At 36.3% G+C, this 25986-nt stretch overlaps 1 protein-coding gene and 1 long non-coding RNA gene across 10 annotated transcripts in view; one reads left to right on the top strand and one right to left on the bottom strand.

Moving 5' to 3' along the window:
- LOC142046306 (uncharacterized) overlaps positions 1 to 10821 on the top strand; it is a 47995-nt gene extending 37174 nt beyond the window's left edge. Inside the window, exons 3-4 of one of the 2 annotated variants that reach the window (XR_012655190.1) lie at positions 6101 to 6208; positions 9960 to 10821. This is a non-coding gene — a long non-coding RNA (uncharacterized LOC142046306). The remainder of the gene's footprint in view (positions 1 to 6100; positions 6209 to 9959) is intronic. The other variant, XR_012655191.1, reaches the window with a different exon arrangement.
- PARD3 (par-3 family cell polarity regulator) overlaps positions 1 to 25986 on the bottom strand; it is a 649228-nt gene that overhangs the window by 175699 nt on the left and 447543 nt on the right. For 4 of the 8 annotated variants that reach the window (XM_075062224.1, XM_075062227.1, XM_075062228.1 and 1 more), the window contains 5 exons: positions 22573 to 22762; positions 18390 to 18538; positions 17043 to 17087; positions 9163 to 9390; positions 3447 to 3663 (listed from right to left, as the gene is read on the bottom strand). In XM_075062224.1, coding sequence (XP_074918325.1) covers positions 3447 to 3663; positions 9163 to 9390; positions 17043 to 17087; positions 18390 to 18538; positions 22573 to 22762 — 829 coding nt within the window. Of the gene's footprint in view, positions 1 to 3446; positions 3664 to 9162; positions 9391 to 17042; positions 17088 to 18386; positions 18539 to 22572; positions 22763 to 25986 lie in introns of all 8 variants that reach the window. The other 4 variants (XM_075062225.1, XM_075062229.1, XM_075062231.1 and 1 more) reach the window with 2 other exon arrangements.

Raw genomic sequence — 25986 nt, 5'->3', positions numbered from 1 at the left:
TTACACTATTCTCTCCCGCCTCCCCCCCTCAAAAAAAATACGTATAAACACAGAAATGCACACGTTAGAATGAGTGATCATTAGAATACCCAGGCCTGATCCTTCAAGCTCTCTGTGAACAGAACTCCTTTGAAATCAATGGGAATTCTGCATATGAAGGGATTATAGAATTGGACGCTTAATTTCTAATCCTGATAGAGTCATTCTGAGTTGTACCAAATTTCTTTCTTCTATTTCATAAAAGTGGCAAAATAATGTAAGTGTTTAAAAGGTTTATTTATTACTTCAAACTTGCAGTAAGGATATTAACGGGAATTTTTGGAAATAATGATTCTGTGCTGAAGAGGGAGACATGTAACCTATGGTCTCTAGTGGGAGTTTGCATCTTACACTACAATTTAATGAAGATCCCAGTACCAAATCGTGAGATTTTAATTGAGGGGAAGCAGACTTATTTTTGTGCATTATGTAGGCGCCAGTTTACGAGCTGTCAGTTTGCATATAGGCAATAAAAAGCCCCTTGGCTAAATACAGACACTGAAATAAAGTGTCAGTTACAGTAATTCCATCCCATAAGTGTTCTTGTCCATGCAATGTAATGAAGAAAAATTATCTTAAGATAAGTTAAGTGCATTGAAAAAAAGCAAAAGGGGAAGGGGAGGAAAGAGATGGAGAAATACTAAGAATTTTGTGAGGCACCAAAACACCTAACTATATTTTAATTATGGCTTAAATATTAAATGTTATTGGTATCATTTGTATCATTGTTATTGGTTTTCTATTTACCATATGTATGCTCTTTCACCAGTTACCAAACTATCAACTGCATCAGATGTGTAGAAATACAACGCATGTAGCAGGCAGAAGTAGGGAGGGATAGCTCAGTGGTTTGAGCATTTGCCTGTTAAACCCAGGTTTGTGAGTTCAATCCTTGAGGGGGACAGCTAGGGATCTGGGGCAAAATCAGTACTTGGTCCTGCTAGTGAAGGCCACGGGCTGGACTCAATGACCTTTCAGAGTCCCTTCCAGCTCTATGAGATAGGTATATGTCTCCAAATATTAATAAAAAATGGCAACTGTTACCTTACAAAATGCAACACATTTCATCACTCAGAAAATTATGGAGAATGAATTAACAAAGCAAATCTAAGCACTGCAAGAGTATGAGAGATAATTACTTAAATGAACACAAAAAGACAAGAGGATCATGATCCTTTTTCAAGAGCCAAATTACTGTTGTTTTCCAAATTAAAGATGTCCTGGTGAGATGCTTAATGTATATGACACAATCAAGTTGATTTTATATATAGTTGTTGATGTCATATAAAAATTCCTATCAGAAAGCGTCCCTCTTCTACAGCAATTTTCATTTGGAGACCTCCAAATGATGCAGAATCATAATATCTTTATGAATCTCTATACATTCTGCAAGTTACAACATACAAAAGGACCCCTGAACTCACATGGAGCTCCACTACCTCGATGGTGAACGCAGGCGGTCTACCTATACGTTTTGCCTTGCAAGATTGAGCCACTAGCCTCAAAGAATCCCCATGAAGTGGGTATTTGAACCATCATTTTACAGAGGAGTAAAACTCGAACGAAGCAAGAGGGTCTAAGTTGACCCATACCTTATAAAAATCCCTCATTTCAAGGGACATCACTCATTTTACTCCCCAAGTTATATACATTCCACACAAGTCTGTTACTGAAAGTGATTTAACATCAGAAATGAAGAATTACAAAACTGTGGCTGTAGAAAAAGTTACTGACACTAAAGAAACAAAGTTTCCTGCATGAATAATTTGTGTGTACTCCTCATTCTGATCCTTTATCACATGCTGCATACCAAACTTGGGCATTGGCAGATTGAGAGGTATGTGTTGTAGCACCGACTGATCTCAGCAGGATTGTGGATGCTTGGCACCTCTGAAAATCAGGACCAAGGTCATAGATGGAGTCTGTGGCGAAGTTGAGGACAGAACCTGGATTGCTTGGTTTCCCACTTCTCATGCCTTAACTACAAAGCCTTACTTCCCCCTAAGATAAATACATGCAACTTCAAAACAACTTGATTTTATAATTTAGCTTTCTGTAAAAAAATGACAAGCTAACTAATTCTGCAGTATAATTCAGAGACACAAAACAACTGTCAAGCTATAGAGAGAACCTACCTTTAATGAATTCCTAATAGAATCAGAAATGTTACAGGTACTAAATTTTCACTGAGCTTAATTGAAGTGCTGTACCTTTTCATGGTGAATTATTATTAATGAACCATAAGAATGATACCAGTAACTCAACTTCTAATTACATAATGAATAATTTTGTTTTAAATAATGAACTTTTGCACACACACAAAAAGACAGACACTACCTCTGTCATGGAACTTTATTTACCCTTGCTAGCTAGACGAAAGGTTTTGCTTACTTTTTCCCTCGACCACTTATGGGAACTAAACTTACTAAACCCATACTTAAATCTCTCTCTCAGACTGTGATGAAATCTTCTTTGGACGACTGTCATATCCAGATGGAGACAGCAGGTGGGATCCTCACCTCTGCTCTGGCCCCTTTACAGCGAGTGGAAGGATCACAGTGGCATAAAGCATCTCTCAAAGCCCGAATTCCAGTTGGGAGAGAATTCTCTCAACATACAAACTGAAGTGGATCACCACCCTTACTGTCTTCCAAGGATCTACTTGCAAGCCCTGGCATAGGGAGTAGACTTCATGCTGGAGGCAGCATGGGTGTGAAGCGCACAACACTGTGGCCCATAGAGCAGCCTTAGATAGGCCCACAAGTTTCTCTCAAGTTATGACTGGGACCACTCCTGCTCCCAGAAAGGGCCTTGATAAGAAGGTCACAAAGGTGGCTTAATGATGCCTTAGCTGTCCCTTCCTCAGATTGCAAAATTCTTCACTGCCTCCTGAGGAAGCTTAGGCTCCATCCAGACTACTCACCATATCGGCGGGTAGCGATCAATTTTTCGGGGATTGATATATCACGTCTCATCTAGACATGATATATCGATCCCCGAACGCGCTCCCGTCGACTCTGGAACTCCACCGGAGTGAGTGGCAGTAGCAGAGTAGACACGGGGAGCCACGGACGTTGATCCCGTGCCGTCACGACCCGAGGTAAATCAATCTAAGATACTTCGACTTCAGCTACGCTATTCACGTAGCTGAAGTTGCGTATCTTAGATCGATACCCCCCACCAGTGTAGACCAGCCCTTGGCATAGAATCACAGAAGTACACAACATGGTGTTTTAAAGGTATGTTCAAATTCTTGGTAGCTGGGAGATTGTAGTGAAATACATATTTGCAGAATGGCTAGCACAAAGAGGCCTTATTCCCAACTGGGGCCTTTGAAATTAGTAGAATACAAAATATGAAGTTCCATTTTTTTACATTCCCATAATCTTTGATTGCATAGCACCTACCTGAACATGTCTCCTAAGCCTTTGAGCATGCCTTTCTTTGCCTTAATTTTATCCTTCTCTTTATCACGGTCTTTCTTCTTGTCCTTTCCAGCCTTTTTTCTGTCCCCTTTATCTTGGCTTCCATTCATCTGTCTCTCCAATGAGTGGGATGGCTGGTCACTTGCTGTGGACACAGATTCTCTGCCTGATCTTGAACTCTCCTCTGTGTCTTCCTCCACTGAAAGAGTAAGAAAAAGTTATTCGCAGGACAGGAACAAATAAATAAAAAGTTTTTCAGCATATTGTGGAATATGTTTTGGAGCAAGACGTGCATAACAACTAAGTAACCATGTGACATTATGTTGTTAACCCTTGATTACTCATTCAGAGGGTTCCACATCTATGTTCTCCATGACTCTTTTTACCCTGTAATTTCTACATGGAAGAGAATGAGTGTGTATATTCTGTGAGGCACACAGAACATTGTGGAATAACAGTACTGATCAATAAACAGGGTTAGCCAATAGTGCTGCTAACTGGCTACTTGTGTTGGTGCTAAGATTCTATAGTGAGGAGAGCTTCCCCTGACCTGTGTAGCTCAAAAGCTTGTACCTTCCACCAACAGAAGCTGGCCCAATAAAAGAAATTATTTAATCTACCTTGTCCCTCTCATATCCTGGGACTAACATGACTACCACACTGCAAAAAAAGTCATTTAGGAGAGTTGACCTCTAATACAAGTCTTTAGCCTTTTTTAATTCAGCAACATAATATCACAGTGAATTTGATGAAATAACTCATCTCCTTTAGCAGTTTATTTTAAAAAGTTACAGTTTTACTCCTCAAAGAAGTTCCATTGGTTGAGGTAAAGACTCTAGAGGGGCAGGTTACCTCATCTGGAACAAGATCTTCTAAATGTACATTATGAACTGTTTCAACCTGGACCCGCAGAGAGACTATATATAATTTGGAACACATATTCCAGAAAGCCTGAAGAGAAAAAAGTGAGAAAAAAAATATAGCAGTAGCCATATTTCTAAATGATTCTCCACTCTAAAACTGGAAAAGCTTCCAGTGGTTCAGTGAAAATGAAACTCACAAAGTTACAGACATATTTTTTGGCTCACCATCATCAGCTGCTGAAGTATCTGAGACATGCCTGTGCAGTTTTATTCTTCTTCTCTAGGACCACAATCAATGGATTTAGCCATCTAACTCAGGCAATACTTGTCCAGTAAGCATTCTAGATCTCCTAGAATACCCCGTCAATCTACCAGCCTTTGACAAATATATTCTGAAAGTAATATTTCAGGCCAGGCAAATGTGGGTATAGACATTTATTTCTAAATCATATTGATTATAATTTTGAATCCCAAGCAACTGAAAGGTGAAAGATCTAACTGCCTCATGCTGTTAGCTCTTCTATTGTGGATGCCTGGAGTAAAGCAGCTAATCTACACTACAGAAGCTATAGCAACACAGCTACGGCGCTGCAGCTGTGCCTCTATAGTCCTGTACCGCAGATGCATGTTACATGGACAGAAGGGGATTTTCCATTGATGTAGGTAATCGACCTCTCCGAGAGGCAGTATCAAGGGTCAGTGAAAGAATTCTTCTATCAACCTAGCTGCAACTACAGTGGGGATTAGGTTGAATTCACTACTTTGCACAGGGTGCAATTTTTTTCACAGCCCTGAGCAACTTAGCTAGGTTGACTTAAGTTTTAGGGGTTGGCTGGGCCTGACAAATTTTCCATTGTAGGTGTACTTCCAAGATTCAGGCAATTGTTAACTGAGAAGATAAGACTGAAACCTCTCAAATATGTCTACATTACTAGTATTAGTCTTTTGAGGTCACTGTGTTTACTGCTACAACTGGAACATAGAGATGTATTTAATGATTATAAGAAGTTTAGATCTGGACACAGAGGACCACATTTAAAAACAATCTCCATTTTGTGCATGCCATTTAGCACCTAGAATGCATTGCTGGTACAAACAACAACATTTAGACATTTAACTATCTGATTGTGCCTGTAAATGAATACAAGCAGTACAAAATAAATTTAAAATCTGGTACACCTTGCAGTAGTACATTTATTTACTTTACTATGCTAGTATTTTAAAGATGAATGGATTTTGACCTATGGCTGTTCATATTCAAAATAATCACACACTAAATTAATCCTGAGACTGTATCAAAGGTACTGTATCATGCTGAGTTGCTAAACAACTTGTCATACCAATGAATCCCCCTTTACTATTTATTTTGCATATTCTAGAGAGATAATATTGCTTCCTTTCCATTGCTGTTCTGCAATAAATATTTTTCTATCAAGCTTCCACAGTAGTTTGCCTTCAATTAACTTCTGAGTCTGCACCATAGCCTCTTCTACCTAATGAACTAGGATGCATTTTTCCCCTGTGATACACTAGAATAAGCAGATTTCCAGGTTTTTAAAAAGACATGACATGAAGAAAGTTGTTTTCCTTTTGTGCAGCACAGTGATTTTACAATTACGATATACCTAATTACTAGTGTTCAGAACAGATGCAAATGTTGTCCAATTAAAATTCAAGTCCATGCTACAAATGAAATATCTAATTTTTGTTATGTTGCAGTAATGATGTTAGGTGGCTGGAAAATATACAAGAGATTTTTTCTCTCCCATTTAGGCCATTGAAGGCAAAAATTAACTTGGGATATGCTTTAAGCATCAATTCAGGCTGAAGACCAAAGTCATCCTTCACAAACCACACTGTATTAAAGAGAACTACATAAAGGTATTGTGAAGCTATTCCCCTAATTAGGCCATAAAATTGAAAAGATGCACACGAGAAATTGAAGCTATTTAATGTGAAGCTGTTTCATAACTGAGCTCCTAGACTGCTTATTGTGATATTTAATATGACTGCAGGTTCTAGCAATTAAGACTCAACAAAGATTAGAAAGCTTTGCCAATTTCTCCAGATTCAAATGACTTGTTCTCAGACAACACACCAGAGATAGAAATTTTGCTTCTAGTCAGCTATTCCAAGTATTAAAAACCAAGCACAATGATTCTTATAATCTAAACACCCACAACATTCTGTTGTTATTATCTCATTATAGCCATTACAATCCATAAGTATCCTCCTCAAAACTCTTAAAATGTTTTCACAGAATCGGACATTTCCAGATGGTATTCATACTGTTTTTAACAGTTTGAACAACACATTGTTTCAGGGAGAGCAATTATATTTAAAAGGCAGTTCGGTCCTTTATCACATACAATATCTCCATATTTTTAGAGCTCTTTCATGAGATGATCAAATGTTAAAGAGTCCTTCATAAATGCAATCCAGTGCTATTGTTTGGCCAACCCAAAGGACGGGAAGGAAGAAACATTCCTACTTCTAAAATATTTGGAAAAGAAATAGGAAAAATTTCAAGCAAGACAAATTAATACAACCTCAGGGGCAACAGCAAATTGACCACCAACATCTTGAATGGATTTGAGGAGATAAAGCAGCATTCTTAATTCTAAACAATTAGAAAATACTTAAATATGATTTAAAAACTAGTTATTTGAGTACCTGATTGCTAAATGGACCTATATGTATTCAGGACTGTCTAAACTTTGCCCACCTGAGGAGGTCATTTAGCAACATCCATGGAACCTGAAGCCACAAACAATTTGCATAAAATGGAGCAGATTGCTGATGCTCTCTGCTTTAACATGTATGCACAGCCCTCAGAGACAAAGGTCCCAGTAAATGACATTGCTTCCACTCTGTTCTAAGTGTAGTATGGCTGTCTAGGATTTGTAGATTTCACTGGGCACACCACCATCGTGAATATAAGGGAAGCCACAGTATAACTCCATGGTATGAACTCACTATACTGCCATGGTACTTCCAGTTTCTCTATCACTTATGAATACACAATATTTGTAACATAGTTGAAGCTCTACCAATTTGATATATTTTGTGTGTTTTACACGACACTAAGAATCAAAAGAGTAAGAGTATGCCCAGTCCTGTATAGATACACAAGGGGTAGAGGTGGCTTAAGGTGCCTTTCCTTATTGAGTCCTTGTGTATGGATTGGGCCCAATGCTACATGAACATGGGAACGCCCCATATCTATCAGTGCAAAGTCCTCAAATTGGGTGGGAAGAGGTAGGAGACATAGCCTTGCTTCTTCTCCACATCAACCAGCAGGCCTGACCTTGTACAGGGTGAGTTTGTGGGAGGGAAGCATCCACTGCACCCTCCAAAAGGTGGCCATGCATCATCATACCACCCCTAATGACAGCAAGTGAACCCTCAAAATGTTTTCTAGTAAACTGGCATGTTTACAGTCACTTGGAAAGTATTCGGTGATATGCCCTTTTTTATAGATTCCTTTTTTGGTCAAATGAGGTTAACCATTTGAAACTAATTCCCACTGAGCACAGGATATCTGATGTCTGACAACAGGAAATTACTGTCAGCTGGCTCACACAAAACAAAGTCTTTTAGAAAAAAAACATGGTCTCATGTCCCAAAAGACCTTAGGCATGTACTTTGGAAGAATGATCAAGATCATTTTACACATTCCCTCATTCTTACTCACCCATTGGTTAACAGTAGACTGACAGCTAGCAGCACAAGACTGGCATTTAGCCTTGCTGCTGCATGAAATTGCTAGACATGGTGGGGAAGGGATGCAGAATTAATTCTATCTGTAGCTATTTTGGGAAATAGCAAAATGACCTCAGTTTAAGTCATAGAATATTTTTAGGAACAGAGTAAGGAAAATGAGTGATCTTGTACATGAGTATAACTGCAGGACCAAATTATTTAATTAAGCATAGACTTTCTCAAACTGAAAACAAATTAAAAAAAATAAGGGCAAAAGGTGAAAGTTCACTTCCCAAACCCTTTCCGTTAGTATTTGGCCTAATGATTTTATTACTTCATTCTTCCTTAAACCTTCTTCATTCATAAACTTCTTCTAAATAGAATCAGGTTGATTTAAAAAAAATCTTCTGAAGGGTGATAAGCAAAAATAGTACAACAACAAGGTTAAAATTTCAATAATTTTAATACAACTCCCATTAGAATAATTTACCATTCATACTATTTTCATTCAGCATGGACTGTCATTTTACCAGCCCATTCTTACATAGTTCAATAATGATAAGGTTAGCTTTGAAGTGGTTCTTTTATGTTAATGACACATTCTCCACATGTTGGGTCACACTTGAGGTTAAAGAACTGGAAATGTAAATTAATGCCCATTAGGGTGGGCAATAGCTGATCATTAACTTCAGAATTTTATTAGATCTGCCAGCTTTACTCATTCTAATTAAAGAACAGCAGTAATTTTTCTTCCCAACGCATCATTAAGGTACTCTTCCATACTGACATTTTTCAACTTGAATTCAACTTTTTTCTTTTTGGTTAAACTTTTTATTTTAACAAATTCAAATATAGTCTTATCGAAAATTTTCATACTAAACAATTCAAACAAAACATGCTCATTTAATCTCATTTTCTTGCTCTAGAGTGTAACAATCTGTGAATACATATGCAGGACACAAGCACTTATAAAGGCTAATCTAACAATCTAAAGAAATCTAAATGATAATTTTAAGTCTTAAAATAAAATGTTTTGTTTTTTATTTGACCCCTTTTATAGTTATGAATCTGTTTTTAATCCTTCAAAGATAATTAAACAACATTCTTAATATACAGCAAAATAGGATACTTACAGGTCTCCATGCCTTCATCGTCATCATCTGCAACTGGTTTATCATATGATTTGTCAATTGCAGCTCTGAAGCTCTCATTGCAACCTCGTCCTCGGATTATCCGTGGGCGCGGACGATGGAAGGGAATGTCACCATTCAAAGTCACCTCAGCAACAGCCGTCTGTAGACTTTCTAATGAGCTGGATTTCTTCAGACCTAACGAAGGACCCACATCTCTTGTTGGGGAACCTAATGGTTAAAAAAAAAAAATGGTTAATTAGGATTAGTACAAAGGACTGCATGCTTGATCCTACATACTCATAGTGAAAGTCTGTGGGGATATACTTAACATTATTCCTATCATCTCTGTAATCTGTAGGGATTTCATGTTGGTTTGAACAATGAATGAGTATGTCATGTCTTAGTCAATGACATCTTACACGTTCAGCATAACATCTAGAGAAAATATCTTGCCTGCTAATTTCAAGTGGCTTTTTCAACTGAATTTTAAAGACTTGCATCAAAACATTACAGTACACTAATTTTATAATGAAATGCATCTGAATAATTTAAGTGGACCTGATGGGACAAGTTCACATATTTGTTGAAAAGGTCTGAAGTAGGGATCCAGTTATTCAGGTAATACTTGACATCATCTGAAAAAGAACTTAAATTCTGGGACTTAAATATTTGAGGGTGGTGGTGGGATTCAGAACCATCTGAGACCATCTCCCATCAGTTAAACTTGAATCTTTTTAAAGGTGCGGATAAAAATGAATTATATGATAATGGACTTTCTTTCCCACCTCTCTTCCCAGATTTCCTCCCCATGCTTGTGGTCCAGATGCCTGACCTTTTATAATGAGGCAACCACACCTATGATCCAAATCGTCTCACTTCTCACAAGGTGGCATCATAATGTTCAAAATAGCAGAGTCAGGCTGGAAGAGCTATCACTGAGACTTTTACTAAAAGAAACAGGGATAGGAAGAGGGATGAATAGGAACAAATTTTGTCAGAAGTTCTGAAGTTCCATCAGGAATATGTGGTAGTTTGGTAGATGTGGACAGAAGTGCAGGAGAATGGAGGAGAAATAATGAAATAGAATGGGAAGTTATCTGTGGTTACGTAGGGTTTGTTGTTATGGGTAGCCTAATACGTGAGATCTTGGATCAGTCTCTAGTTTTATTATTTGAAGGTGGTGATGAAATAACAGTAAAAACCTCAAAAGGCTTGACTGATAGCTCATATGTGGGGGTTCACAGAAACATCGTATCTAAAGATGGAAGGCATACTGTACATTTATTAGTGTTCTGGCCCGCATATTTTTAAAGGTGCCATGTGATCACACTTCCAGTGCTTTGTTTGGGAGACCACTACACAGGCTAATAGCTCTTATTATCAGGAAGATTTTCCTTAACTTTTCTTACTTCCTCAAACTAACTGTGAGGAAGTCCTCATTTTATGATATTAAAAAATTCCACTGCATCATTGGTGTTCACATTCTTCAAATTTTTTCAACTATTATCATATCCACATTTAGTTGTCGCTTTGCCAAGCTATATGTACGTAACTCTTTCAATATCATAAATAAAACAATGTAGTCCTCCACCTGCCAGCCCTTTTCACTGGTTTGCCCTTAACTTTCTCCCATTTTTGATTATCTTTCTGGTAATAAGATGCGTGTAACTGAATATATTATTCTAATAATAATAATATAATACCTAACTTTTATACAGAGCTTTTTGTTAGCTGATCTCAAAGTGCTTTAAGAAAGGAAATCAGTAACTCCATTTTACAGAATGAGATAATGAGACACAGAGGGACAAAGTGACTTGCCCTCTGTCACTCAGCTGGTCAGTGAAGAGCCAGGAATAGAACATAGCTCTCCCGAGTCCCAGTTCGGTGCTCTATCCACTAGGACACCTTGCCTCCCACAACTATGTATTATTCATACCAGAGCCATGAAGAATGATACTGTCATAAAGTGTTTATATTAGAAAGGCGCCCAGTAGGCCCCAATCTGGATTTGGGCCTCATTGTGCTACGTAGCATTCAAAGAAAAGTAGACAACAGTATAACCCATCTTCCTAGGACTATTATATGAAAGTAAATGTCTTAAATTTGAACTAAATATATTTAAATCTAAACCAGAAATTGTAAAACCACTGACCCCAAGCATAAGCTAATGCAGCATTTCCCAACCAGCCTACCGTGGGGGTGTGCAAATGAGTGAGTGTGCAGAACAGCGGCAATGCAAAAATCCCCCATACTGCTCACTAATATGGCAGAGTTGAAGAAGGGTGGCAGTTGAGTTCATTTTCCTAACTGGAGACTTAGCTCTCAAAAGTCCGAGAAATACTGAGCTAAACTGAACAGCCTGAAACCAAGTGAACTCAAATAGCAGTTGCCAAAGTGTTTTTTCCACAGCTGTGCTCCTGATTGCATGAACTTGCTGAAATATCACTTCTTCCCCATGGCTGTGCAAACCCTGCAGAGTTTGATTCACACACAGGTCCACAAAAAAACACTGCAGTTTGGACCTCAGGCACTGGGAACAAACAAGCCCCTACAGATTCACTTGGAAGTTTAAATTTGTTGAACTCCCCACCTCCAAGAAGAACCCTTCCTTTCACAGACAACTGATATCTTTGGAAGGTTGGGGTTATGGGGACAGTTGGGGGCATGGAACAGCTGTTGGGGTGAGCAAGGAAGGCCAGCTGGGAACAGGGAGTTTGATGTCTTCCCAGCTGTGCAAACAAACCTCACACCACATTCGCCAAACTTTTGTGAACATGGGCTGAAGTTTGATAATATTCACACAGCTCTCACCTCTTTTCATCAGATAAATATTTCTGATCTAGTCATTATCCTAAAAACTTTTACACAGATTACTTTCTTGTATTATGTGTATGTGCACTTGTACACACCCACACCCTCTCTTCTACTGGTGCCTGCAGTATTTCAAAAGTGATGAGCTGTTTACTTTTCAAGATTAAATTTTGTTAAAACCCATCCATGAGACAGGGAAAAAAAATGCCTGCCAAAATTCTGAAAGACAAGACAGCTATGAATAAACCTGCCGTTTGATAGATTCACTTTCATATACAAAGGGAGAAGGTTATCCTATTACCTAGCAACTTACTGGAAGTTTCCTTACTGCAAAATGAAATCTGAAATACCTTTCTAAATGAAATGCTCTTATATCTTTTCCTAATTACTGAATGGCTATATACTCTTTTTGTAAACAGTAATTATAAAGTAAGCGTTATGTGCCCATTTACGCTCATAAAGGACATTTTAAAAAATCCCATTTCCTGCTGCCCAGTAAAGATCATTGTGAGAACAATATTTATGTAAGTCATGCTTTCCCAAAGGGAAAGCTAGATGGGATATGACCTAATGTTCCCAGAGTACTGTAAAACTAATAATGGATTGCAGAAATGGGAGGAATATTTATTGAACTTGGGTGGCCATCAACATAAATGTGGACAGGTTGCAGAAGCTGAAAAAGTCAAGTATTGCCACAGAAGTAATGTAAGTACTGTGATCATAAAGTTATTTATATTTTAATACAACACTATAATCTGAGGCCATTTCATAGCAAGGCAACTGTTTTGAAAACATATGGTTAAGTCTTCCTTTAAACTGAGCAGAGAAGTTCAAGATCTGTGTGAACAGGATAATCATAAAGACAGTGGTTAGCCACAAGTCCTTGAGACACTTTGTTAACTTTTTTTTTAACAAGTTAATTTCAAAATCTATGAGACATCATAAATTTGCCTTTTCCACTATAGGGCTAATAGGAAAATATCAACTTTTTTCCATAGTTACAGTTTTGACAGTAATCACTAAAAATATTATATACTCAAAATCAATTTCTACTTCCTTTAAATTTAGTTTGAAGTCTTAATTTAAAGAAATACAGGATTTTCTCTCCCTGCTGCACAGCGTGTGTATGTGTTGTTATTTTAAAGTTTTAAGTTATCAGCATTTTCCTCACCGATATTTTTTCCTGACAAATGACTGTTGATGAAGCCAGCCATCTGTAACCAAGCAACACTCTCAATGAACACCATGCTTTGTGCACCCAATCCCTTTGCACTGTATATAAATGTTCATTCATTCATCCAAGTGTCCCCCAAAATGCGCCCCCACCACACTTTCTCTGGCACATACATCATTGCTCCTTAAAAGGCACATATTTGCACCCTTATGGCACCTAGGTGACTATCCTCAGGAGTGCGGCATGCTTCTTCAGACTGCAAACACCCTTTCTCAGAGGGCTAGGCACCCTCATCCCCACGTAAACATATGCATGCCTTGTATAACCACTTATGCACATATGCGTGCAACCCATCTGCTCTTTGTCCCCCACTCTGACCACATATACACCACTCCTTCTCAGAGTGCACCAAAATAACCTTATGTGAGATATCCACACACATACCCCCACAGATCATTTTTCCTACCACACATCCTCACTTGGGACGTGCACCTTTACACACCCCTCTAGCCAGCATAAACATGCATCTCAGACCACACATACTCCTGACAGTGCACATCACATGACCCTCTGCCCTTTGCTGATCCTTCTATTGTCCCCACATCATAGTAGCTAAGCATTATCTCATAGAACATACTCCCAACACTACCTCATAGCACATGTGTACTCCTGGAGACATATGATACCCATGGCTCATATATAGCTACTTGCTGCCCCCTCCAAATGCCTTAGTTCTGCTATTCTACTGTGCTGAACTCCCCTGCTCAAACAACTACATCACACTTTCTCCCCCTTTGATATTATATTAAGTATTTATATAGTGTCGTAACTTTGCCTGATGATTTCCAAAGATAAAAATTATATGCCATCCCTGACTCAAAGGATGTATGATGTTTCCTTTATCACTGATTATTTTTAAAAAGTCTGTAAAATTAATTTTTAATTGAATTTTATCTTCTAAATAATTTAGTGCACTTATTTTCTTTCTTTTAGAAAGCTGTTCTTGATCCTGTGGATGTTTAAAAATCAAAACTGGAATCATTGCTTTAAAAAAAATAAAAAATAAAACAGACAGTTGACTTCAGTTTCTATCCTCAATAAAACTATAAAAAATAAATTACCACTGGAGATTTAGAGTAATCCTGCTCTCTGATTAAAATAGTCTCAAATAGGTGTGTAGCATTTTATGCTAAATGGGGGAAGGGGGGGAAAAGAGTATGCTACACAGTGGCAGATATTGATGATATAAAAACCTGCCCTGCTTCTTAACTGTAAACTTGTGCGAGTCCACAAAGTCTATTTTATTTTATTTTATTTTATTGGTCACACAAGAGCAGCGAGTCAGTGAATTTGTTTCCTAACAACCACTCTATTAAGTTCTGATAAACTAAAAATAGATTTTTTTTTTCTATTTGTTTTTCCACACTAAAAGAGCAACATTTGGTTTAAAGAAAGAAATAACAAGCAATTATATCCACTACTGAAAATAAGGGGAAGTTTTTTGAAAGCTGATGATATTCACCACGAAAAAAACAACAAATGATTTAGATAAGCTCTGAAAGACATCTTTAGTATTACAACAAGGTGTATATAGAAACAAGAACCAACTATAGTTACTGTATGCTTAACGCTGGATAAATGAGCCATGCTCAATTGCCACTGAATATACTTCTAACCCTTGGAATTAACTGTAAACTCTGCAAGATTAGACAGTTCAAGTGAACTGAAGAAAGAAAAATAATTAAAAATCTATTATAGTACCTAGTGCTGGTGAGAACTTTACTTTCCATTTCGGTCAACACAATTAAACCCAATTTCACTTTTAACAGAGTTTGAGTTTATTTTTCTAAAGTAAATATGCTGAAGTTTTCCATTTTATATAGTTCATCAGAATGTAGCTCGTTACATATATTAAACGTTTGTCTTTTAAAACCTCATATAAAATTTCTTAGCCAAACTACTGTAAGTTATTCATTTAATTATAGAATCTATCTTCAGCAATGGCAGAACACCATTGGTTATATACAGAATCTGGTTAACATCATGGAAAAAGAAAGGAATAAAATCAAAGCACAATAAATTGTCTTCTTCCTTTTTCGAGCCACTGAGGCTGTAAATAAAATATTTATCTTGCTTAGCCCAGGTGGCTTCATGAGTAAGGTCATACCCTTTAACCCAAGTTGTACAACTTGGGTCTCCCTGGAACTTAACATAAGTTTTCTGTGTGGAATGATTTGCGTCTTACAAATAAAACCTAAAACAGTGTGCACCCTTAAATACAAGAATTATATTTTTCTTATTGCACACGTCGGTCTTTAGGCAGTACAGTCACTGCTCTATCCTAAAAACAAGCTAAAAAAGGAAACTAATATTTATTTTTGATAAATTAGGAGCTGATCCTGTAGCTTTTAGTAGTGCTTAGTAATGCAAGTAGTCCCAGGAGCAGAGCTGTGCGAATAACTGGTTTTACAGTTTGCTGGACAAACAAAGGAAAAATCAAATAAAGATCTGAAAAAGTAAAATAGTAATAATAATTCATTTTGGATTAAACAAGACACTTTATTCATTAAACAAAAAGTTTATTTTTTGAGATTTTTAAAAATAAAAAGATAAAATTCAAAACAAAAAGACAATAAAAATTGAAACAATTTATTTTGAAAATGTTGAAACAAAAAGTTTCAATGTTGTGTTTCTTTCTTCTGACTGAAACAATTTTGCAATTCAACATGAATTTGTTAAATATTTCAGTCAACCTGAATCTATTTTTCAGCAAAAAAAGTTTTGGAAGAAAACTGTCACGCAGCTCTACCCAGGAGTAGGATTTCTCCCATCAATAAAAGTTACAGAATTGTTTCCTGTGTTCCAATCCTACAAAAATGTACATACATTTAACTTTATGCACCAAGTATCCCATTGAAGTTAACAGGATTATCTCAATTTGTAAAGTAAAAAAAGCATTTTGGTCTTAGCAAGATTTTAAGAGTTATTCCTAATGTCTATAAAGCGTACTAGTTTATGAGACACCTTTTTTCAGTCTATTGTTTTCTCTCTAAAATGTGGTTTAAACAGAGAAGCAACTGTAAAATACTAACAACAAATGTGGGTGGGACATCCTATTACCTGAGTCATGCTAAAAATAAGTAATACTTCAGGTTTAAAAGGTGAATTATTTCTAATTAGAACTAAGTAATGTTACTATGTCCTCTGGATCTAGCCTAATTAAAATAGCATTCCAAAGGTCAAAAGCTAACTTGCATTAATAAATCATAAAGGCTCATGATTGCAGCTGGCACATTATTTTAATTACTAATAAAAATTATGCTTTGAATGCTATTTTTCATAATCATCATATAAAATCTGTTAGGATGCTTAGTGTATGAAATATGATGCTCTGTTCTGAATTCTAAAGGAAATTCAGCACGTACTAAGAATTTACAACTTAGACCCATAGTATGAGTCTGATGGCCATCTTAATGCAAAGATAGAAACTTTAGAATTAAACTATTATTTGCAAGCATGATGTTAACACTGCAATAGCTAAACAATCTGCTCTCTCTGGTCATCCCACTTTAAGTTAGAATTCAAGGCCTAAAGAACAGATTTCAGGATTTCTGAAAAAGAAAATCAAAACTAAAGTGAAAATTTATGAATTTCAGGACTGTAGGAACTGGTATACAGTTATACTGAATGACCTGCTTTGAGTATACTACCCAGATATATTTAGCTCTACACAGTATTTTCTCTGTTCTGTGCTACTTGATTATTCACAATAGAAAACAGCCATGCAAGTATTGGAGTATTCACGTTTTCATGCACTGTGATTGGCAGTTCTGTAATTGTGGTTTGCTGCTTTGACCAAGGTTTCTATAGCAACAGCCTTACTGTCAATTCTTACCTGTTTTCTGGTCATCCATTGTACTGAGCTTAGTCTCGTCAGCTACTGTTAAAAGGTAAATGTATAAGGTTAGCCCAGTTAGTGCCCACACCCCACATGCATACAACATTCCAATTTTCTAAGTTAGGAGGCATTGGTAACGTCACACTTCATGCAAATAATATGCAACACTGAGCAAATATTCTTGATAAAAACGGCAGCAAACTAGTAACCATCATGCAATTTGTCAGTCACTTTCATATCACAGGCAGGTACAATATGTTATTTACATGTTAGCGCATCACAACTAGCCAAGGCAAGTCAACACCACCAATCTTACTTTAGAGAAGGTGGTGAAGTAAGGATTGTAGTTAAGATATCCACAAATATTATAAAGCAAAAAGTACTCCTTGCATTTTATTAATTTCAGCATTTAGAATTTTTATTGTACAAACAGTCAAAATCTGCTTATTAAGGTTACTAGATTTTGCACTTCAAAACCTGAATCCAATGACATATCTATGGATAGCTTGCTTAGAAATATTTTATACCTGATTGTTTCATCACTTAAAAGATTATGTCCGTAAATGGAATATTTAATTCCCTGTTTTGGTTGCTGCTACAGTATACGGTTTCCACCATACATATTACTGTACGGCCTAAACCAGAAGTGGGACTGGGCCACATTCTCTAATATGCTGCTTCATTTGTATCCCCATTATTTTCAGTAAGACTTATTGTAGATTGCTAGGATATCAAATAGTCAAGGATAATTATGTTTTTTTAAGATATAGCCTTAAATTGAGAATATGGATCTCTTCCCAGTGTCAACTCAATAGAAGTAGTTACTTTTTAAAAAACAGTATTCAGTGGTTTATTTTTAAGTACACATTTTCACCTGCTATGAAATATCTGACAGAGACAAGGTGGATGCACTAATATCTTTTATTGGACCAACTTCTGTTGGTGAGAGAGAGAGAGAAGATTCAAGTCTGTAAGGAGAGCTCTGTGTAACCTTGAAAGCTTGTCTCTCACCCCAACAGAAGTTGGTCCAAACCTCACCCACCTTCTCTCTCTAAGATTGTGGGACCACTACGGCTACAACAACACTGCATACAACAATGAAGCATCTTAGCGTATAAGTATATACTCACGTATATTCATATACATTTGTATGTTTACAACAAGCAAATTTATAGATATTTACAAACTGTACAGGCTGCTTGGCCACTCATGTTTTTATACCACTCCATCACACATACATGTTTAGCTCTGTGTGTCAACCATATATTTGAAACGACAAAAATCAATATTTACAACATCAAAAATACGTTCAGATAAAACATTCAAAGAAATATCACTCACTACCTAAATCCATGCTTTTGGATTTTCGCGTTTTAACAAACTCCAACTGACTGGCATCTGAAAATTGCTTTGTGCGTTTTTCTGACATGCTCTGGCGTCCGAAACCCTCTCGCTGGAAGGCAAGCACTGGATCAGCATCTGGACTAAGAGTACTGTGGGAAGGAAAAAAAATCACGTAGACATTTATCAAGATCATGCAACCCCCCTCATATGCAAAGAAAAGTCTTTATTTGGCACAATATTTCTACCTTCTTTATCTATTGATAAGGCAGCCAATTTTAAATAAACCACCGACGTGAATGGAGTTGCATCAAGAATTAATCTGGCCTATTATGTCCACAACAACAGCGATTTAACAACTATCAATAATTAAAAACCTACTAAGTCTTTATGGAAAAAAAATGTGTATATAATGCCTATGCACACCAAAACACATGCAGTAAAAACACTCAGAGCTATTAGCATGACAGTGCAGTTTATTTTGACTTTATTTCTCATTCTTAGTGACACACATAGTTTGTTTTCCAAGTAAGTTTATAGTATAGTAGTAAAGCACAAATGTGCTGGCCTATCTGAAGTCACATGAATTTCTCTCATACACTACAGTTAAAGAATTGGGATGAATCCATCTCACATGGGTTTGAGAATATGTTCTCAATTACTTCAATTAAACTTATGGGTGTTCAGCAACTCTCATAATCAGATCATAAACATCTTTCCAAAGGTCACACAGGAGTCACAATTAGTATTGGATGAGCTGGTATAATATTAAAGTGAGGAATTCCTTTAGCAACAGCTGTTAACGTGGCTTATGTAAGTTAGAAATGTTCAGTTTCCTCTTGCTGAACAGAATACATCGTGTGCTTCTTTCTTTGAAAGGGTTAAATTTCTAACCCTCTTTGTTTTGGCAGCTTACTTCTTTTTTGGTTTGATCTTCTTCAATAATTACTTATTTATTCTATATCACATTTCTTTTAAAGCTGAATATCACGTCCAGGTAAATTCAGGTTTGTGTATGTTTATTCATTTAAAGTCATATCCACATGCTAAAACTTGATTAAATAAAAATTTCAAAAGTAGATCAAGGAGTGTGGAGAGTGGTATGTTCTGAACACAGGTTGAGGAGCCAGGAATTTCTGAGTTCTGATCCTAGCTCTTAAACTGACTACACTTGCAGCTGTACAGCGCTGCCGCGGGAGCGCTCCAGCGGCAGCACTTTGAAGTGCAAGTGTGGTCACGGCGCCAGTGCTGGGAGAGAGGTCTCCCAGCGCTGCAGGTACTCCACCTCCCCATGGGGATTAGCTTACAGCGCTGGGAACTGCTGTTTACACTGGCGCTTTACAGCACTGTAACTTGCTGCGCTCAGGGGGGTTGTTTTTTCACACCCCTGAGCAAGAAAGTTAAAGCACTGTAAAGCGCCAGTGTAGCCAAGGCCAGACTCTGCTTCTGAGTCCTTGAGCAAATCAGTTTCTCTTCAGCTTCCCCATCTGCACCTATCATACTTATCTCCCCCTCTGAGCTATTATGAGGACCAATTACTTAATATTTGCAAAACATGCTAAAAATTATAGGTGCTACATAAGTACAAAGAATTACTTTTTCTCTCATCTAGATGCAAAGTACCAAGTCTCAATGTAATTGAAATCTAGCTTGCTAGAAATATCAGAATGCCACATTATGCTACCAGTTTTAATGTCCACAATAATAAAGAAATTAAAATATATTATTAATGAGGCAATACCTATTTCAATAATTAACAAAGGCCAATATCATAGCCATCTGAACAAATACACTTTCCAAATGTAACTCAAAAGCACATCTATATGGTAAATATCCATACGTTAAAAAGTCAACAAGCATAGTTGAGTAACTAACACCCCAAAACAGCTAATTTTAATATTTTTCAGCTATGTTAATGTCATCTTCTTTCTCACATTACTGCAACTCAGTTAATACCCATCACAATTTACTATGTTCTAGCGTATTTAACAAATAAGATTTCTGGAACGACAGCTGATTCTTAAAAGAATGTAACCGTCTACTGACCCTCGGTATTATTAAAATTCCACTTATTAATCCTGTCTTATTGCCCCTTTGTTTTCATAACATTTTCATCAAGGATTAGGGAGATATTGTCAGGCTGGAAAAGCTTACATTTTCTGCGATGATTTAGAACAGCTGCCATTCTTGTTTGGATAACCCTTCGTCCATATTCTTAGCTTTACCCTTTGAGCCTTCCAGCAATATCATACAACGCACCTTCATTTTATAAATCTTCCCTCACCCATTAGCAGCAGGAAATTAATGCAAAAATCTACTTCTACTGCTATTTATTTTTTACAAATAAAAAGCATTATATATGAGTAAGGCCCTAAACTGATCTGCTCTTTTACCTGCAATTGTATCTAAAGATCTCAACAATTTCTCATAAAGGAAGAGATTTAAATGTTTTTGCAAAAAATGAATTCCACAATATCTAATCTATTTTCCTTGCGGTTATTTTCATTTAAGCTCCGAAAGGTATATGAATAGTAAGCTACACTGCTGCAGTAAATATAAAAAGCATCTGCAGATTTCAAATGGGCTTTTACTTTATAGTATAAATTCTCCCCACCACCACCCCCATTCAGCTGAAAAATTCACTCAGAGGTAAGTATTACATGACATCTTAAGTGCTGTTCAATTTAAAAATCTTAGATTTATAGCTCTAAAACCTTTAACAAAAGAGACACATGGACATTTCAATGGCCCAAATTACAGGTGAGACTTTTTTACACGAAAAGTTGCAATATTAACAGAAAAGCAAAATGTAGATTGAAAAAAAGTTATTTTTACCACAATTATTAAAACACTGTTTAGAATCAGCAAGAACAATCCCTAAGCATCAACTCAAATAAACATAATATCAAAACAGAAGTAGCTGACTGGTGCAAATCAGAACCAAAGGGCATTGCCACTGATATTTTATTAAGATATTGCTGACACATTCATAACAGACCCAGGAGATGGGGCTAGAAAGAACATTCTAATTCTTCACTCTGCTTGTGTTAATTATCACAACACCCTTAGGAGGCGGTTCCACAGAGATGGTCTTTTATTTTGCTCATTGCAGTACATTATTACTAGACTTGCAGATTAATGCACAGTTCTCTTAGATCTGTATTAACAGTACGCAATATTTCTTTTATTAAGAGCAACAAACAAGTTAATAATGAGACTAATACATTAGCCATTGGAGCTCAGATGTAAAAATCTGCACATAAGATCACAGATTCAACCCAATTGGGAGGTTAAACATGAGGTAATTTGGTTTTAATATTTTAAATTATGGGAAATATTGGTATACTACTTCTGCAGTACTTATCAATCACAACTCTGAACATCATATTTATCCTAAATATTAAGGAAATCTTAACTTGTAAAATGTTATGTGAGCATTAATATATAAATAGCAAGCCTAAATTAATTTCTAAATGTATTATCTAAAAAATATTCATTATCTAAAATGCACTAAAAGCTGATGCATGTGCAATAAAAGTCTCCTAAATATATAGTGGTACACAAAATAAAATCTTGGTTTTATTTTGCAGAAATCTGGTTTATTGAGAGAATTATAAATTAACATTTTCCATTGGAATTTATCTTTAATGCTTTATAATCTTAAGCTTTTAACAAGGCCGCCCTTCAAATACCAAGATCTTCTGATTAAATGTAAGGCTGGCTCATCTTATGATTTGACTATATAATATTAATTCTATTAACACAGCTCTATATCAATTTGGTCCTAATAATAGTTGGCAACACTTTTCTAAATGTGTTTTGACACCGCATAAAACTATACAGCTAGAAAGTAAAAGTCCACCAAAATTATCTGCACGAACTCTCTTATGGAAATAATGGCAATGAAAGGTTTGAAAAAGTTGTGGTCTGAATGTTGGCTGACCATATGTTCCAATTTTAGAGAGACAGTCCTGATATTCGGGGCTTTTGCTTATATAGGTGCCTATTACCCCTCACCCCCTCTTCTGATTTTTCACACTTACTATATAGTCACCTTATCTGAATGTTAAAAAAAAAAAAAAAAAAAAAAAAAAAGATTAATATTCAGTGTAGCTAACCATTGAACTAAAGAAAAATAAATTATTATAATTGACTATCATTTTCATGCTCTGGACTATGGTCTTACCAGTCTGTAGATTCATTAATTGTGGCTTTAGCCCATGCGCCAACATCTGTGGTTCCAAAACCCATATCATCATGGGAGCTGGAAGATGACTGGTCAGAAAGATGTGGTGGAAGTACTGGCAGCCTATCGTCTTCAATAATAACAGTGTCATCTTGTGGCATATTCACTGTTGGAGACAGCTGGTATTTACCTGTTCAATATGGGGAGTAGAATGGAAGAAGAAACTGTAGATAAAGACCTGAATATTACATATCATATAATCTCCAAATGATAAAATGTCATGTCAATCTGTCACATCATTGATAAGACTGATGTAGCACAGATAGTAAAATTACATGTGACTTAAGAACATAAGAATGGCCATACTGGGTCAAAGCAAAGGTCCATCTAGCCCAATATCCTGTCTTCCAACAGTGGTCAATGCCTAGTGCCCCAGACAGAGTGAACCTAACAGGTAATGATCAAGTGATCTCTCTCCTGCCGTCCATCTCCACGCTCTGACAAAAAGAGGCTAGGCTATAACAGCCATTAATGGACTTACCCTACATGAATTTATCCAGCTCTCTTTTAAACCCTGTTATAGTCCTAACCTTCACAACCTCCTCAAGCAAGGAGTTCTAAAAGTTAACTATGCACTGTGTGAAGAACTTCCTTTTATTTGTTTTAAACCTGCTGCCCACTGATTTCATTTGGTGGCCCCTAGTTCTTATATTATGGGAACAAGTAAATAACTTTTCCTTATTTACTTTCTCCGCATCACTCATAATTTTATATACCTCTATCATATTCCACCTTACTCTCCTCTTTTCCAAGCTGAAATGTCCTAGCCTCTTTAATCTCTCCTCATATGGAACCTGTTTCAAACCCCTAATCATTTCAGTGGCCCTTCTCTGAACCTTTTCAAATGGCAGTACATCTTTTTTGAGATGAGGAGATCACACCTGTACGCAGTATTCAAGATGTGGGCATACGATGGATTTATATAAAGGCAATAAGATATTCTCCATCTTATTCTCTATTCCTTTTTTAATGATTCCTAACATCCTGTTTGCATTTTTGACTGCCGCCGCACACTGCGTGGACATGTGAGAACTATCCACGATGATTCCAAGATCTTTTTCCTGATTAGTTGTAGCTAAATTAGCCCTCATCACACTGTATCTATAGATGGGGTTCTTTTTTCCAATGTGCATTATTTTACATTTCTCCACATTATATTTAATTTGCCATTTTGTTGTCCAATCACTTAGGTTTATGAGATCTTTTTGAAGTTCCTCACAGTCTGCTTTGGTCTTGACTATCTTGAGCGGTTTAGTATCATCTGCAAACTTTGCCACCTAGCTGTTTACCCCTTTCTCCAGATCATTTATAAATAAGTTGAACAGGATCGGTCCTACGACTGACCCTTGGGGAACACTACATACTACTTACTACATAAAAGTCTGAAAATATACAATCAAGTACTTGCATCCTACTGAAGGAGAAAATTAGCTGGCTTAGGTTGCAATCCTCAGAAGGAATAAAGTCAATGGGAACTGAAGGGATTCATTACGTCCCATGATCCAGCCCTGGATCATCAAGGCCAACATTTTCCAACTTGGTTTACTAACATTAAGAACTTAAAATCATATTCAGATGCCTGAACAAATGGCTTAATTTTCAGAAGTGTTCTGTACTCGTAGCTAGAGCTGGTTGAAAATTTTCAAATTTTGAATTTTTTTTAAATAATAAAGAATTAAATGAATGTATGAATGAATTAATAAAGTCACCTATGTAGTTGCTCAGATATAGCTTTGATAACATGACTTAATGCACCAAACTTGGAAAATCTCACCCAAGACCTTAATTCTGTTCTCACCGAAGCGCAAGTGAATTTTGACATTGATGTTAAAGGGATCAAGACACCACCCTCATGAATCAAAGAGATGACATAAGGGCTTGACATTGCACCTCATATGTGAACCAGCTTCAGTGGGACAACCTCCTGTAGGCAAGAGTTGTAGCGCTAGACCCTAAGGAGTTTTACAAATTAGTGAAACATTGTTTCTTTCCAACTAAAAGCCAATTTGTATTTTTTTTTTTGAAGATACCACCACTATCTAAATATACATAGAATGATATTTTCCAGTAATATTTTCTATGGCATTTTGAGTAACACATTTTTCAACCTGTTTAACAAAAAACAGATGTAACTTTTAAATTTATATAAAAGTCCTACATCATCAGAATAGACTAAACAGATAAAAATATGTCACAAAGGGGCTTTATTATGACAATGTTCAGTAATATCACTATACTTTTAGCCTGAGTCACCATTTCCTGTTTTTCAATGCAAATATGCTCAGGGTTAAAGAACAAGTGAAGATATTTAGTAGAACAGTAAAACAGATGCTACAGAAAATGATCAGCCTTAAAACGTTGTCAGTTTAGTCTTAAATATATAAGATTGCCTCAATATTTGTAATATTACTGAGGTAAACATACTTATACTTGCTATAAGGAATACCTATCATACTGCAAATATAGAAATAAAGTTATTCAGTCATCGCAGGCAACTGGCAAGTTATTAAGAGTGACTCCAGTGTATTTTTTATTCAAATTCTTCCATGAGATATAAGCTTCTCTGTAACTCAACACTACCCCTCTAGACATTGTTGCCTGCTAAAAAATTGCCTTCTAAAAAGTTTGGTTGTTTCCTGGGCACAGGCTTAAATATTTCCAATAAATCACCACGAAACAAAATGGTAAATGTTGCAGGAAACTTTGGTTTGATATAAACTGTAATTAACAAAACTGTCACACTTATGAACAAAAAAGAAGAAGTTTTATGAAATCAAATGACTTATCATATGGTATGGTATATTATATATGTATATGTAATATAGAGACAGAACCCCATGGTGCTGTATAGTAATAATGTATTGTGTTATAAAAAGTACCATGAGTTGGAAATGTTTTGTTAAAATGAGCCACACATGTGGCCAAATATTAATATTTTGCTCATCACTTATAATACACATAAGTACAAGTGTAAAAACCTGTATGGAGTTACGGGATCTACAGCAATTCTAATTTTTTTCCCTTTTATATAATCATGCTGCTGTACTGGTACTTTAATTTAGCCAATAAATTGATACAAAAGAACATTAGCTAAGCCAACAGGATATTGGCTAATTGAATGTATTTTATATGGTTATTTAAAGAAAATTTTGTGGCTGAATGAGATATTTTCTAAAATAGATGAAAATTATTGGAATACACTAATACTAAATGGCAAACAACCCATCATTGTCAAACTGAAATGAATGTGTTCAGTTTGCATAACAGCTAATTCTTTGCACAGCAATCACTTCTTTGATGGACAGGTTAATGGCTAGCCCGGTAATGTACTCCTTTTCAAACATATTGCCTACA

This window comes from Chelonoidis abingdonii, chromosome 2, assembly GCF_003597395.2.
Source record: "Chelonoidis abingdonii isolate Lonesome George chromosome 2, CheloAbing_2.0, whole genome shotgun sequence".
NCBI classification, from domain to species: Eukaryota; Metazoa; Chordata; order Testudines; family Testudinidae; genus Chelonoidis; species Chelonoidis abingdonii.
The sequence above is the reverse complement of the archived record's forward strand: the minus strand, read 5'-3'. Positions and strand labels throughout refer to the sequence as shown.